The 17,316-nt window shown below is 42.1% G+C and overlaps 1 protein-coding gene across 5 annotated transcripts in view; it reads left to right on the forward strand.

The window, feature by feature from the left end:
• Acaca (acetyl-CoA carboxylase alpha) overlaps nucleotides 1-17,316 on the forward strand; it is a 268,884-nt gene that overhangs the window by 234,752 nt on the left and 16,816 nt on the right. For all 5 annotated transcript variants that reach the window (XM_006983168.4, XM_006983169.4, XM_006983170.4 and 2 more), the window contains 4 exons: nucleotides 2,279-2,375; nucleotides 3,885-4,020; nucleotides 11,478-11,655; nucleotides 13,358-13,470. In XM_006983168.4, coding sequence (XP_006983230.1) covers nucleotides 2,279-2,375; nucleotides 3,885-4,020; nucleotides 11,478-11,655; nucleotides 13,358-13,470 — 524 coding nt within the window. The remainder of the gene's footprint in view (nucleotides 1-2,278; nucleotides 2,376-3,884; nucleotides 4,021-11,477; nucleotides 11,656-13,357; nucleotides 13,471-17,316) is intronic.

A 17,316-nucleotide genomic window follows, 5' to 3' on the forward strand; every position in this document is an offset into this window, starting at 1 on the left:
TGGGAAATTGAAGTTTCTATTAAATTTTAATACCCACTCTAAGAAGTGCTTCACTCAACAGCAAGCTCTGTGCAAAATAATCTGTCGTGCTTGCTCTAACGAGCACCTGCCAAGGCTGATCTTAATCTAGGCCTGTGCTGCAGACACGCTGCCTGAGAGATCTGCATCAGGGCTCACCTTCCTCCAGGGGGCAATCAGTTTTTCTTATCTTGGTGAAAAGAGGCACCTGCTCAAGATTCTCCAACATGCCACATTGGCTTGAGATTTAGATGCTAGCCTTGAAAATAATTCTAGGCTTTGTGGTTCTCTCAGTACATCAGGTCAGCATGCCTCATGCAGCCAGTGACAAGGAGCCATCAGATGGTGAATCCCACAGACAGGGCCTTCCACTGTGACACTGAATAGGAGTCATCTGAGACAGGAACTCAGAAACTAGCTGCTCATTTTCTTTCAAGTGTCAGGTCTTTTCCCTCACCCCTAGCTACAGCATCCCTGTGAGAATTATTTGTGTTGGTAAAATTCCTGCTGAGGAAGTGGAAGTGGGGCATACAGCTAGTTACAGAGTCTCATGTTATATCAGAATCGACATTTTTGAGGATTTGTTATTGTTTATTCTGTTTTACTTTTCCTGTGTATAAAATGCAGGACAGTCTTTAAGCTTTCCAAAGCCAAACTTTTGCTAAAGTCTTTAAGATCTTCCTGTGAGATATGAGAGAACAATATTTTACCCTTAACATTAGAACAGGGATTACTCTGCAACCAAGGCCAGTCAAGCTTGGCTTTGGTTAGCTCAGCTATTGTTTATTCCAACACTCACTCTGATTTCTTCCTTTCTTTCCATCTGATGAGTTCTGGGCTTCTTACTCCAAACACATACACATGCTCAGAAGTATATAAAACAAATGGAGCTAGCTTCTTTCAAAGGCAGTGGCATTTCAAGAAATAAATATAAATGTATTCTTCTGGGATTGTTACTGTAAGTGCTGCCAAAACTCATCTTTGGTATGTATGTTTGGAATATGTGTGCTATTGGCTGTAAATTGTCTTTTATTATTCCATGGCACCTTGTCCAGGGACACACTATAAAACAAGATGTAGCATCTTCATGTGCTAGCCTGATAAAATTTATATGAAGTATAATAGAAAACAGAAGTTGTTCTGAGCTGTTTTCAACTTCAATAAATAACTGTAATACTCGGATAAAGATGTTCTTTATTAGGTCACATGGGCCCTAATATATAAGTTATAAGTTACCGATTTAGGGTGGCTTTTGCAATTACAAGTTTCCAGTTGGAGTGTTAATCATTGTGAACAGAAATATTTCTGAACCCTCCTGTGTACCTCCTGCTCGTTGTCTGGTTGTCTAGAGGGCTTTTGATTCTGATTCAGTGCAGGCAAGTGACAAGGGGGTGGTGGGTGGTCTCCACTCAGCTCCAGTTAGGTCTCTTGTGATGAAAAGAATCCATTTCCAGTAGTTGATGTAACAGCTAAAGACCATCCTTCATGGAAAAGTTTGTTATGGACATGTCATAGGGAATGAGAATATAACCCAGCCCAGCCCCAGCCCAGAGGGAAGCAACCGACAGAATGAAGGGGGATCCTATTTCCAGAGTAAAGGATTCACCTTTCACTTGACTTCGCCCTCTTGGTTTATCTTCCTTCTTCCTTTCATCTCAAATTCATTCTAGGAAATCTTAATGAGGACCAATATGGGAGATTATTATCCAATATATAGGCAGAAACTTCAAACATCTAAGTCTTAACATAGTTTGAAAGTTAAGTATCTGCTTGTGATACAGAGTTCATCAAGATTATTACTAAAAAATATTTCTGTCTCTTTGTTCTTTTCCACTGAAGGAAGGGAAGGGGCTTGTTTAACTACCACAGCTCTACCCCATAAGGCCAGTGGTTTCAGGCTGTGTTCCACCATCAAGAGCTGATTGACAGCAAACTGGAAAGTTTCATTTGGCAACCACAGAAGTAGACACGTGCACTAGGCTGTTGAGGCTCCCCTAATGCGGCATTCAGTTTGAATTTATCCTCTTGGGCTTTTTAGAATATGAGTGGTGTGAGGGGACTTTCCTCCATATTTGTGAAATGAATACCAAACCCCAGAAGTCTCACATTTAACCCCTAGCAGCGTTAGAGTCTTCCTGCTGTTTGTTTGCTTCCAGTTTTCCCTCAGTGTTTATACGTGAATGAAAATCAATGCCTAATTGTAATATCCACATGCATCACGTTCCTATGTGGCTTGTCTCTCCTCTTTTCCCCGCCCCAGGTTAGGGGGAATTCCTGTGGGAGTAGTTGCTGTAGAAACTCGAACTGTGGAACTCAGTATCCCAGCTGATCCTGCAAACCTGGATTCTGAAGCCAAGGTTGGTCACATCAAGTACTCCTTGTGCTGTGCTTAGAGTTCTTTTGTGCCTGCAGTTTGTCTCCCTTCTACAGTGCCCACAGGTATACTGGGAGTATTGCAAGCCACCAGATTTTAGAGGGAAGGGTGGCAGCCACCTTAAATGGTTGCAGAACACTGTGATCACTTTCAAGATACCTCTAGATCACTGCAAGCCAGGTTTTATGTGAAGGAATAAATAGGCCTCTACAGTGGTATCGGTGATGCCAGAACGCAGTCTACTTTTGTTGTGGAGCTAGTCTAACAGAGAGGCAACAGGCAATGATGCACATCTGTTCCAGATTCTCTGAGCTACACCTACGAATGATAACATAGTCTCCAGAGCCCACCCCCACTTTTTCTCCTTAAAGACAGGTTCCATTTCGTGCTTCATCACTATTTAGAAAGGGAAGGGTGAAGGAGAGCAATAAGAAGGCTCCTCAGCAGTATCGCACTGAGTATCTTGTAACTAAGTTACAGTACTAGAAAGGTGGAAGGACTTGGAGACTGTGCAGTTGGCATGCTTCAAAGAGTAGTGTAGGGCTGGGGAGAGAGCTCAGTCAGGAAAGTGCTTGTATACAAAATCTCACTTTGATCCCCAGAACCCACATTTAAAAACAAACAAATTATATGTGGTGGCACATGTCTGTAATCCCAACATTGGGGAGGCAAAGATGGGATTTCTGGGGCTTACTGACCAGCCAGCCTCACCTATTTAAGTGAAGTTTAGACCAGTGAGAGACCCTGTCTCAAAAAAGCAAAGTAGATAGGACATGAGAATGACATCATTGTTGATTCCTGGCCTTCGAATGCATGCACACTAGGTACGCATATGTTCACCCCCATGAACATACATACACAAAAGAAAAAGAAAGAGACAGTAGTGTAATTGAGTTGCCTTTGAAAAGAGTTCCTATGACTGCTTGAGAGAAGCAGTTCAAGTCCTCCTTTTGTCTAAGGAATAATGGTGTAGTCAGGCTCCCAAGAGAAGAGTGTTTAACAAGGTCGGAGAGCCAGGATCTTTTCTTTTTTAATAAATAACAGCTTGATCAGCTGGGGGAGGTTCTCCTTCAAACTGTTGTTTGCTGTGGGATGTCTTTCTGTATGCTGTGAATATGTATTGCTCCCATTGGTTAATAAATAAAGCTGCATTGGCCTATGGCAGGGCAGAATGGAGCCAGGCAGGAAATCCAGGAGAGATAGAGAAAGAGGAGAAAGGCAGGGTCAGGGCAGATGCTGTGAGCCACTGCCAGGAGAAGCAAGATGTGAGAGAACAGATAACTCCACAAAGCCATGGCAAAACATAGAAATGGGTTGAATTAAGTTATAAGAGCTAGTTAATAATGAGCCTGAGCCTGAGCCATAGGCCATAGAGTTTGTAATTAAGCCTCTGTGTGTTTACTTGGGACCAAACGGCTGTAGGACTGGGCCGGACACAGGAAAACTTCCAGCTACAGTTGTTAACTAGCTCTTCCTTGACTTTTCCCAACAGATAATACAGCAGGCTGGCCAGGTTTGGTTTCCAGACTCTGCATTTAAGACTTATCAGGCTATCAAGGACTTCAACCGTGAAGGGCTACCTCTAATGGTCTTTGCCAACTGGAGAGGCTTCTCTGGTGGGATGAAAGGTAACTAGTGGGCTGGGAAGAAAGTGACTGGTCTGCCCTGGGATCAAGAGGAATCAGTAATCACTAGGCAAGGGCGGGGTGGGGGGGTGTTGTTGGCATTGTATAAGTAATAGAGATCCTGTGAGTGTGCTAAGAGCTCATCACCTGTGACCTGACAGTTCCCTCTGAGGTACTAGAACAATAAGATATGTCTTCTAAACTGGGCATGATAGTTCATGCCTTTAATCCCAGGTGGATATTTAATTCCAAGGCCAACCAGGTCTACAGATTGAGTTCCAGGGCAGCTAGGACTACACAGAGAAACCCTGTCTCAAACATCCCCCCACCCCACCCCCCAAAAAAGATATATCTTCTAATTTCACAAAAAAATTACAGAATAATCTACTATTGTGTAGGTGGGCTGCTGCTGAGGATTTGGCTTCCACAGTAGATGGTAGACTGTTCTGGTTGTCCTGGGAAGTGGTATTTCACAGGGTCCCACCCTCTTCTCTGCACATGCTCCTTATTCACATCACTCTCTAACACTCTCCAGTGACCAAGATGTATTCTGAAATGAGCAGTAACTGGAAGAAAATGAAGAAATTCTATACCAGAGACTGGCTGTTCTTTGTGGCAATTTGTGATATCTTTTATTATTATCCACCAAGAGCCCTAGGCCTGTGGCTCCAGCAGATTAGACCATTAGTATAAAGGCTCTAGTCCATGCCATGGGAATTTCTTAGTGATTAGGCAGCCAGTGTCATCATTAAGTAAAAATCCTCCATAAACAGAGCCACTGTGGACAGTCCAGAGAGAGACAAAAAGGATTACCTCCTAGAAGGATAGGTACCCACAGCTGTGCAAAGGCCAGCCTCTGCAGGCTGTGAGGGTATGTGGGTGGGCGCACTCCTCATTCACCTCAGGACTCTAAAGGAATAGATAGGTTGAGGAAATGGATGGAGCTGACATGCCAGAGTGATTGAGGTTGTTGAGAGTGTGGAAATGGGAAGTACTGAGCTCTCCATAGAGAGCCTACACAAAGCTTCCAGCAGGAGTGCCTCTGCTATCTAAGGGAGGAACCGGCTGGGAGGGCTCCCCCTTGTAGGTTACTAGCCATGTGTGAGAAGTACTTACAATTTTTACCAATGACATACACTTGCCAGGCTTCATTGGGAAAATGAAGAGCGGTTGTTACTGTTTTTACATTCACCAAAAAGCCCATATTTACTAGAGAGATGCCCCTTTTTCCACGGAAGGCTTTGACTACACATACAGCTTAATGCTTATGTATATTTAAAACCTGTTTATATGTGTCTGGGTGTTTAGCCTATTTTGTATTTATGTACAACATAAGTACCCCTGGTACTGGGGAAAGCCCAGGAAAGGCCAGAAAAAGAACTCAGATTCCCCTGAAACTGGAATTGGAAATGTTTATGAGCCAACATGTGGGTTCTGGGAACTAAACCCATGTTCAAGCAAGAGAAATAAATGCTCTAACCACTGAGCAATCCCTCCAGCCCCATGTATGTACTTTAATTTTTTTATTATGTTTGGTTGTGGGGAGGATGTATCAGAGGACAACTTGTAGGAATTGGTTCTCTTCTTCCATCATACGGGTCCTGGAATTCCAATTCAGTTAAGGTGTGATGGAAAGCACCTTTACTTGCTGAATCATATTACCAGCCCCTTATGTACTTTTTTTGCTAACTATAAAGGTGAATCATCTATGAAAACATCATGAGAAAAGGAGTGTATAGTTTAATCGTGTCACCCCTACACACTTTTATTGAATTCCTATATGCAACTTTATTAGCCGCCTCTGAAGAAACAAAGATATGTCAAACAGTTATTGCCTCAAGAAGTTAGGAAAGGAGTAGTCTGATAAGGCTGTAATATATAAGCAAAATACCAGGGTATTCGAGAAAGGATACCACATGGACACTGGGATCGAGGCGGGTGTGAACACTCTTTCGTTCATACATGTGAGATCCAGTTAGCAGTCAGTTCCACTTGGCTCCCACTTCCTTGGCTGTGTATTTTATGCTGACACCTGAGAATTCAGTGATTTTTGTTCCTTAGTGACTTCACTGCAGGACACTAAGAATGCACTCTTCTTGACACATTGACAGGGAGTCACCCTGCCTATCCTATTTTACCTAGAGGTCAGAGTTGCCACTTCTACTAAAAGCTTCAATTATGCTGCCTGTTTGAGCATTGGTCCCTTATTGGTTGCTAAGCCCTGAAACATTAAGTACAAAATTAAGATTCATTGAAGGCACTTGGGAGGCTGAGGCAGGAGGATTGACATGAGGCCAGCCTGGGCTACATAGCAAGACCCTGTTCTCAGTGTGGTGTGGAAGGGTTAATGAATCTTTGCACTGGAAACTGTATTAACTGCTTTCGTGTTGGCCTTTGTAATCACGGGAAGCACCTCTAAGAGATGCAGCAAACTGCTGTTTGCAGTTCACATGAATTGAGGCTTGGAGTAAGTAAATCTCTTTTTTAAAAAAATGACAAGAGTTGATAGAAGAATGTAGATCCATCTCTCTTTTTTAAATGTGTGTATGTGTGTGATATGGGGTACATACGCATATAAGCACACCATAATGCTTTATGTAGTCAATTCTGTCCTTTGCATGAGTTCAAGATCTAACTCTGTTGCCAGATTTGCTCACCAAGTGCCTTTACCCACTGAACCATCCTGCCTGACCTCTCTCTCTCCCTCTCCTCATTCTCCCCCTCCCCCCTTCTCTCTCTCCCCCTCCGGCTGACCAGAGTCCAGGAACAGAACCAGTCAACTTGGAGCATCCCTAGATATCCTGAGAAAGTTATTACTTGTCTATTTATTTCCCCTCCTTTGGAAATGTCCATGGTTATTGCAGGAAGAAATAGCTAGAGCTCAAGTGATTTTTGGTTTTTGTTTGTTTTCTGAATATAATAGCAAATTAAAAATTAGCTTGCTCTATATAGTAACTTCTTGTCTCAAAAAAAGTTATTTTCTTAATTGTGGTAAAATACACATGATCCTCATTTTAACCATTTCTCCCATCCAAGCACTAGCCAGGCCCAACCCCATTTTAACCATTTCTAAGTGTAGCATTTATTGGTAGCTACCTTCATAGTGCTTTTTGACAACTAGTATTACTGCTATCCCAGACTTTATCATTTTCAACTAAACCCTGCTCATTAAATAATAACTGCCACCCCCTCCTTCCTGTCCCTGGTTGGAAATGAGTTATTGGCCCAATATAGTCCAGAGTAAAGTTCTTTCTTCTGAATTTTGATGTGATGCATCCATTTACACATCATGTAATACAAATAGACTTCAGGGGAAGTGGAGATCTGTGTGAAAGCAAGAAGGGGAAGAACAGGCTCTCCTGTGTACATACAGGTCAGGCTGTCTCCCACATATTATCTCATGTAAAGGGACCTAAACTGAGAGCCTCTTGTCATTCTTCACATCCCTTGGGGAGATGTTTGCAGTTTTGGTTTCAATACTGGCTGGGGATTATGCAGGGAGGGAAAATAAACAATTATGCCATCCCTCAGTGCACACAAACACACAGCCAGGAGCCGACTGCACTGTGGGTAAAATGACTCCAAAATTGTGTGTAATGAGTAGGAAAAGATTAGAGACAGCTCTTGCTATGCTGAAAATTGACATTAGTGGAGGGGGAAAAAAAACTCTTTACTAGTCGGCCTAGGAGGTCTAATTCGAGCAGTAAAAAATATAAATAAATAAATAAAAGCTTGTCAAGATGGTATTGGTGCTTTTTTTCCAATGAGTTCTATCTGGCCGGAAGGCTATTCAGCATAATGCAAAATTAAATTATAAAAACTGGCTGAATATTTAGATGGAAGAGCCATTTGGAAGCAGTTTATTTAGACGAACCGGCAATGACCCACAACAGGGAGACATCAAGCGTGAAATTTACTAGAAATTAGCACCAGGGTCCCAGCCTCAGCGTGAATAGCTTGATAGGATGCAAATCCCAGTGATATTAAGCCGCCTCACTGCTGGTGCTACAGGGTCACTCTCAGTTGGCTTTTCGTGTTATACTTATTATTTTTTCCTAGGACAGGTTATAAATAACAATAAAAAACCACATTTATTGAAAACTTTAACTGGAATGAAAGTCTATTTTAAAGTCTCTGATTACTTGGATGTTGAAATACAATGTCCGCCAGCCGTAATGAACTCCTGAGAGACATTACACGTATGCAGCTTGTGTATGCCTAATGTTTACCTCAGAGCCTAACATAATCTTGCCTAAGCCAATAAGATCCCCTCCAGTTTGCGGGTGTGGGGCACTGTGGAGATGCTTCCACACCCCACCCCTTGTTTGGTGCATGTGGCTGCCACAGCTTATCCATGTTGTATAACAATGAAAGCCCCAGGCAGAGAAGATACCTGGGTGCTGGGTGTGATCACCATTCATGCAGATGTATTTTCCCAGGATGCTAGAAAGCTCCTTCCTTTCCAGTAAAGAACGGATCAATATTTCTATTTCCAGTCCAGTTGCTTTTCTCAGGCACCAGGAATGACAAGCACATGCATGGCTTTAAATGTCCCGAACTGAATCCAGCATAAACCCTTGGAGATCCCCCCACCCCTGATAGCCTTTGCTAAGTTTTTACTCTATTTCTTAAATATGAAGGGATTTCAGACATTTGTATGTCAGAGATCATTGTTTCAAAATACCTGGTTTGGGGAAATTTGCAGTTCAGTACTAGCATATTAATTGTAGAAGTTGCTTTGTGTTTATATTTGAATAGCCTGTTTGGGGGTGTTTTAACAGTTGCATTATGGGTCTGTTGGTGTTCTGGGGGGATGGAGGTGTTATTTTAGCTCTAAGCATGGCAGCTTTAAAGAAGCCTAAAGTCCTTTTTCTACATCAGTTTTAGTGCCTAAAGATATTTGTTTGGCAGCCAGATCCAAGCCCATCACATAACTGCTAGTACCATCAATACAGTTCCTGACATCTCTGAACATAAAGGAAATCCAGGTCACATTTAGATAGGTTCAATCACTCAAGTCTCTTCTGGTTTTAGTGTAGTCAGCCATTAAATGTTAGAGATTCCTCGAAAGCCTCTCTCTCCCAGCAGTAAGGATGAGTAAAGTGAGGCAGTGGAATGGTAACTTTAAAGTCATAAGATGGAGTTTGAAGCTGGGCATGGAAATGCATACTTGTAATCTCAGCAATCAGGATGCAAAGACAGGAGGATTATAAGTTCAAGGCCAACCTGGCTACAGAGTGAAACCCTATCTGAGAAGAAAAACTGCATTTGAATGTCATCTCCGCCACTTATTCTTGCTTAACTAAACTTCCTTTTACTAGCTATAACATGGGTATAGGAAAAAGATAATATTCTGATTATTAATGTTGTGCATCTATATCTGGGCACATGAGTGAGTGTGTGTGTGTGTATGTGTATGTGTGTGTGTGTGTGTACAGTCATGACTCCTGGTATACAGTAATCTACCCAGACGATAAGGAAAAGCCAAAGTACTTTTCATAAAAATGAAAAATCTTCACTTAACTTCATCCCAATTCCATACAGTGTGAAGTCAAATGGTGTCTAAGTATACTTTTAACAAAAATGAAGAAAGTGGCTGGAGACTGTCTTTACCTGTAACGTCATTTTTCTTCAAGTCAAATGACTTTTGTTCTATCTTCTGTTTATTTTCATCTTTTATCTACACTTTCCATTTATCCTTTGTGCACATACCAAGAGGGCTGCTCCTTTCTGCTACTTGTTCTGAAACTGTTCTCTTGGCAGTACTGAAAAATGTACTGCTAATTACACAATTATTTTATTATGTAGCACTGGTTGAAATATCCACTAAAGAATTAATTTAGTTAAAATAATTTGAACTGAGCAATTATTTTCATAAGCACGGAATTAGCGTAAAGCGCTTAAAGTCCTTTATTCCCGCTCTTCATACAGCAGTTGTGCAATTAGCAGTAAATTTTTTTTGGTCTTTGCTTTCCACCCAAAGAAATAAATGTCTTCACTCTGATCATATGTACAGAGTATATGACCATACACGTTTCACATAGACTAGGAAATGTATCCTGGGGCAACCTGAAATTTCTGAAGTCCTAAACCTGGCTTATCTGTGAGAGCAATGGCCAAAGGCATGAGCCTCGAAGTAAGCTGTGCTCAGTGATGGTCTGAATATAGAGAGAGCCATTTTCACTCTGGAGAAGGTGGCAGTTTAATTTGCTCGTAACTACAATGAAAGTAGTTTCTATTTGGTTTGCTCTTTACTTCCTGAAAAATGCTTCTTTGCCTTGGATTTTTCAGAATTTATTCTGAATTGAGATCCTGTCTGGATAGGAAACTTGGAACCTGATTGAATCTGTCATTTGTTGTTTGGAAGGATCCTTTGTGGCTCCACTGAAGCACTCATTAAGTGTCTGGAATCAGAATCCTAACACTAGCAATGTTTAAACTTTAGGGAGCTGGGAAATGGGAAGCAGCCATAAAACACTGGGAAATAAAGGACTGATCCCAAGGATCTTTGCAAGCTAGTTCTGGCCTTTGTGGGGACTGCAGAGTATTCTCGAACAGAAAGAAAAGGTTGGCTCTTCATGTGGCCATGTGAGATTTCATATGTGAGTGTGCATATATAATTTTTCTTCTCACTGATATCCTATAAAGCTACAATTATTAAATAATTTTTCTTATATTCTTTCAAAAGTATATATGCTCATTCATTCATTCAGTACCAACTTTAAGCACTGACTATGTTTCGGTACTGGCAGGCCTTTTTGTGTATGCAGGGATGAAAAGTCCAGTTTTTATCTTATTTTTGAAACAAGGTCTCACTAAGTTGCTCAAGCTGATCTGGAACCCTGTTGTCCAGGCTGGCCTTACAACTCACAATTCTTCTGCCTTGGCCTCCCAAGTACAGAGATTATAGGTATGCCCTAACACTCCTGGCTCCACTTTATAGGGATGAACCTTTTTTTTAATACCCATTGCCATTAGCTGCATATTTTAAGAACTCATTGTACACTAAGGATCATGAAAGGAATTGAAAAAAGCTAGAATAGTTTCTTCCTTCAGAAAACTTAATGTAGTGAGAGCAATCACATATTGACATGAAAAATACGTAACGTTTGTAGAGCAAGTATGAATTAATGTGGTGAAACCAGAATACCGAAATGCAAGGAGGGTATAAAATGGATATTTAATTGTAGGCTTTGCATACTGTGTCTTGTGAATGACTGCATTTCTGTATTGTGCTTTTGAAGCTCCTCTGAAGTCTCGAGTAGGGTACAGGTGGAGACAGCAATCTCGGTAGCCTTTGGGATGGCACAGGTCCCATGGTGGCTGGAACTCCCAATCCTGTCACTTCTTCCATGGAGACACAGTGGGCCATCAAAGTCTGTTCTGTGTATCTCATAACAAAAAGCTCTGCTTTGAGGAGGAGAAATTTGATTGTTTCTAATCTGTCTTGTTCTCCATAGATATGTATGACCAAGTGCTCAAGTTTGGCGCTTACATTGTGGATGGCTTGCGGGAATGTTCCCAGCCTGTTATGGTTTACATTCCTCCCCAGGCTGAGCTGCGGGGTGGTTCATGGGTTGTGATTGACCCTACCATCAACCCTCGGCACATGGAGATGTACGCTGACCGAGAAAGCAGGTATCGTACATTCTTTATTGCATTCAAGGCCTCTGGGGACCCTTTAGCTATTGGTCTCCCTACCCCCAGGGAAAAGTATAGCCAAAACAACTTCATTTGAATCTTTCCATTCCCAAAGGACTCCAAGGTGAGAAAAATGGGCTATCTAAATAGTGTCTGCTGGCATGAGGAAGAAACCAGGCTGGAATCTGGTTTTTTCATCCTAGTCTACATCATTTTACCACAAAGTTCTCTCTTCCATGCCCTTCCAAACTCAGAAAGATTCTCTTTTCCTGTTCGCTATTTGGATATGACTCTTAACATCTCTTTTTGGTGCAAAAGGAACTTAAAGGAAGGAAAGACTCAAATGTAATCAGGACTTTCTAGGGGTTGATGTTGTGTATGTTAAAGATTTGTTTTTATTTACGTGTATGTGCATGTGTCTATGAATATATACCGTGTGTGGGAGCTGTCTATAAAGGTCAGAAGAGGGTGTCAGATCCCTGGAGCTGGAATGAGACAGTTGTAAGCCGTCATGAATGCGAAGAATCAAATACAGGTCCTCTGGAAGAGCAGCAAGTACTCTTAACCACTGAGCCATCTCTCTAGCCCAGTTCCATGTTTAACCCACTAATTGTAGATAAATTTGGAGTGGCCTTTGCTCTTCTGGGACTGTGTCTCCTGTTAATGAGCTCAGTTGTCATTGATATGCATCACAGAACCCACACACTGTGACTCCAGACCAAAGCTGCTCCCTTCTCTTGGAGCCCAAAGCTTTACTCTGGTATTCTAAGATGCTAAAGAACTATGTTTGCAACTCGCCCCCCACCACCAAAAAAAAAAAAACTGCAGAGAAGCCCATATCTGTAAGAAGGTAGTTCTTGAAACTAAATAAGACAAATCAAGCCTAGCACCTCTCATAACATGTTTCTGATCCTTTCCGGAGACCATGAACATCATTGTCCATATACTTTACTACATGCCATCATTTTATTGGAATACTCACTTTCTTTCTTTCTTTCTCCCCAAATGTTAGGAAACTAATAGTTTCACTGTTGAATCCCTTGGCTGACATTCTACACCAAATTTATTATTTTTAAGTCCTAAGCTATCCCCTGATACACAGATCAGAGAGATAGGTAAAGCATCCTGTCTGGTGCTATGGAAGTTAGCAAAATAAAGGCCTCAGAGTTTAAGTCCATTAAGAAATATATATATGTCTAATGCCTCTCAGCCTGGCCTAGTGTGTCTGCTTTCAGGAGCAGATTAACCGCTGTGGTACAGGACAGTCATCAACAGTAACCCCCATCCTACACACACAAGTACAGCCCAAGAACTGGAGGTGGTTCCTCTGCTAGGGGCCTCCCTTTTGGGGTTTTGTTTTGTTTGCTTTTCTGAAGAACAGAAACGTGATGCCTGCCACCTTCACCAGCTGTCAGTGGTGGAATCTGTGTTCTCTCTTTGAGATGGAAATCTACTGGTGGGGTAATGAGAATTATTTTAATTTCTTTATGCTAGGCCTTTCTCATACCTCACTTAGATACATCTTAGGTACCTGCTTTTTTTTTTCCCAAGGGTAACTTCTGGAAATCATGGGTGTCCAGAACAGTAATGAAGCTATTTCCTGGTCCACAAATTATAACTGGCTTCATTCTGTGTCTTCTTTCCTTTAAAGTCCTCTGTTTTGTTTTGTTTTCTTTTCTTTTCTTTTTTTTTCATCCAGGGGATCTGTTCTGGAACCAGAAGGGACAGTAGAAATCAAATTCCGCAAAAAGGATCTGGTGAAAACCATGCGTCGGGTAGACCCAGTCTACATCCACTTGGCTGAGCGATTGGGTACGTCTGCTTGTCCTCCTGGCAAATCAATGAGCCATTCAGCTGATTTGTAATGAGTGCATTCATAGGTCAGGGGAGGAGGCACTGAAGCATTTGATCAAATTCATGATGATCTTTATTTACTATCCTCTATATGGTAAGAACCCTGGTAGAATGAAATAGTGTGATAGGAGGGAAGGTGGGCATTGAAAAAGAAAAGTCACATGATTTTTCTTCGGACATTTCCTTAAAGTGCAGATAACCCACTTAATGGGATGTTCTTGTAGAGTATCATTAGCTAGAGGTTGCTTTGGGAGGCAAGCTAATCAGGTGGAGAATATCTGCAACTTAAATATTTCTTATTTCTGTAGTCTCTTTGGACAGCTGTTTTATTTCTGGGGCTTGTGAGTCAGTGTCACATTATAGAAAAGCCAGTCTCTACCCAAACAGTGTCCTGGGGTCAACCTGAGCTACAGAAAATGGAAGTAAAGATTGTGCACTATAGGCCTCCAAATAGTGGCTTCAGCAGTCATAGCCCTCAGAGCATTTGCACACCATGCATCCAGCCAGTATTCTGTCACTCATTTGTTTTCAGAGCCTTGGAAGAAGACTGTAGGAGCCCCATAATGACTTGTGGATACTTTTACAACACTGGTTTTTCTTTCACTGAATCACTATGTCAGTAAAGATTGCTTAGGATTGATTTGTTTTATTGTGTTTTTGTTTCTCTGAAGGAATAGAGAGGTTATGTTTAAAAAGTAGTACAGCCCGCCGGGCGTTGGTGGCGCACGCCTTTAATCCCAGCACTCGGGAGGCAGAGCCAGGCGGATCTCTGTGAGTTCGAGGCCAGCCTGGGCTACCAAGTGAGCTCCAGGAAAGGCGCAAAGCTACACAGAGAAACCCTGTCTCGAAAAACCAAAAAAAAAAAAAAAAAAAAAAAAAAAAGTAGTACAGCCCAGTAAATGGGAAGGCAGAAAGACGCTGGCTCATTTATGTTCCAAGGAACAGTTTAATGAAATACTATTTGAGGATTCGATTATCTTTACCATGTAGGATCAGAAAAGCTCCTGAGTGCCTATACTATGGAGGCTGCGTGTCTAAGCAGTTGAAGCCTGGCCCAGGTTGTTTGCCAAAAGTGGTGACTTGAGTTACAATCATCCGTTTGTGTCCCCATTGTTTGCTGTCAGGTAACAGCAACCAAACACTAACCCCGCTGCCCCGCAGCCTGACCCTTTCTGGGGGAAGCACACACAAAGGAGCCTGGCAGAAGTTGTTCTGAAATCTACTGCCGCCAGATTTGTGGAGGTGCTTTTTTTCTCCTTTCTTTTCCAAACAAGATAATTACTTCTGACCAACCCCATACACTTTAATTAAAGTGACTGCAGCCCAAGAGCGAGTTACTTACAACTGTACACAGCGAAGCTCTAAAAGCTTCGGCCACTGATAAGCATCTCACTTAGGTGGCTCATAATTGCTCCCAGCATCCAGTGATCGTCGCTGCTGTTTTACCAATAATTCTGTACAAAGGCAGCGACGCCACAATTGTAGGACACAAAGAATTGCCTAATTTTCTTTCATTTATTTTTTTTCCTCTTTTTTTTTTTTTCCTTTTTCCCCCCCTGGTTTTCTTTCTGGCCAATTTAAAATTTGTCAAAGTCGGTCTTCTTCTGGATCACTGCCCTTTGATATTTCGCGCACTCCATTTGCCACAAACAAGCCGCGGGGCCGCAGTTCATGCTGACTCTAGCAGAAGCAGAGAGAGCCCCATTTATCTTGCACTGCCTGCTGAATTCCTACTCATTAACTGGGGGTTCACTGCCTCTTTTTAACCCCCCAATGGCTGTTATCATCCCTGTGAGTAACGGGATGGTAGTAAGAGGATCCTCTCCACATCTGTTTGCAGAAGGACTGGGTGGTAAGGGGTGTGGGGCCACAGCTTCCTTCTCCTCATAGAAAGTGTTGTTGCTCCCATCTCTATCTAGCACCTTTAACTTTAGAAGCATGTGTAGGGAAGAGGGAGGAGATTCCCAAGCGATGGCCATTTAATCATTTGTTACGAATCATCTCATTATCAATTTCCTATCCATGCTGAAGAAAACCATATTTATTTAACCTTGACCAAACAATGACACTCAAAGAAGAATCTATGCCCAGAACTCGGGAGTCAGAGGCAGGCAGATCCCTGAGTTCAAGGACAGCCTGGTCTCCAGAGTGAGTTCCAGGGCAGCCAGGGCCACTCAGAGAAACCCTGTCTCGAAAAACCAAGAAAAGAAAAGAAAAAATGGATGGATGGATGGATGGATGGATGGATGGATGGATGGATGGATGGATGGATGGATGGATGGATGAATCTATAGTCTGCTAAATATGAAGCAAGCTCTGACTCCAGGCACTTTGGGAACATGAGTAGGTGTAAACTAGAAATAGTTGCCTAAGCATAGACATGTTATTTACAGGTATTTGCAGCCTTTCAGAGACTACTCAAGTACAGTTATGACAGCAGGTTGGCTTGATGCACTACAACATAATATAAACCCAATGTAGGGAGAGTTGACACTGGCTTCTGGCTTCTTTCACAACCCCAAAAACAAAGACTATGAAAATACCTTTTACAAAGTAGGTGAACAGTGACCTCATTTTACAGATTGGAAAATTGAAACAAAAAATCAAGATTAAACATGTCTACCAAGATATACAATAAACATATGTGAGGGCACAGAATAGAATTCTCAGTCCCTAAGCTGAATACTGAGCCTGGTCTAAGTCAAACAGGGATTCTTTCCCTTTGTGAGCTAAAACCAACTGCACAGAGGTAATGTGATTTAGGAGAAAGCCTATGGGAGTGGGTGTTATCTTGTGTTTCCAATCTCCTTCCAGTCAGCTTCTGTACTGAGGAACACTCACAGAGCACCTAGACTAACCAGTGCAGACTGATTGGCTGCACAAAATTACAATTCATTCCCTAAGGATATGAATAATACTATCTAAACAGTTAACTTCATCTCTTCCAAACTCTTTACTTGATAGATACATGAAGTAAGAGAGCTAAGGATTGAAATCAGGAGTTTACATTTTTTTAAATGAGTTTTTACCATTTTCTGTGGCTGATTTGGACAAGAAGTTTGCAGATCTACAGTAATAACAGCAAAATAATTGCCCTTTAAAAGTAAGTGAACTAAGTTCACATAGCAGAATGTCCCATTGCTAAGCCAGTTCTGACCCTGTGTTCTTAAATGCAGGCCTTGGTAGAGTTGTTCAAGGGAGGATTACATCCCACCATTTGGGGCTTAGGAAATAAATTCCTTCCCTCCAAGGCCTTTCTGTGTCTCAATATCATCCTTGTGCTTCTTCTCAGAACCAGAGCAGGAGAATGGCTGGGGAGCAGGAATGCTGCTGTGCTATGAGCTGAGGTCTTCCCATAGAAGACTCTTTACATGCAGAGAGAAATAACAAATCAATTTAGATGGAGAAAGAACTATCTAGCCCAAGCGCAAAGCAATTTTAGTTCCCCACTGTCCCTCTCCCTCAATACAGCAAGCACCTGGGTAAAGGAGACATGTAGGGGACCCTTGTTCTCTATCATGGCCCTGCTCCCAAACAGCTGGGCATCCTGCCATGTAGCTCCATAGTTCTATGCATATGGAACTGCCCTGATGGCTGACACATGTTCAGCACCTTCCTGGCCCTCGCCTGATCTTTCAGGCCTAACTAGCATCCAGCATGCCTGATGACCTGAGGTACCTGTGGAGATCTGTGGCAGTTGAAGATATGCATGTAAAAAATTCTAGAATGCCTTTCTCGAAAGCTACCTCTTTATCAGCAAGAATTACCTAAAAAGGATTATCTTGGGTGATGGAGATTCAGGGT

The sequence above is a fragment of the Peromyscus maniculatus genome, chromosome 8 (genome assembly GCF_049852395.1).
Source record: "Peromyscus maniculatus bairdii isolate BWxNUB_F1_BW_parent chromosome 8, HU_Pman_BW_mat_3.1, whole genome shotgun sequence".
NCBI lineage: Eukaryota > Metazoa > Chordata > Mammalia > Rodentia > Cricetidae > Peromyscus > Peromyscus maniculatus.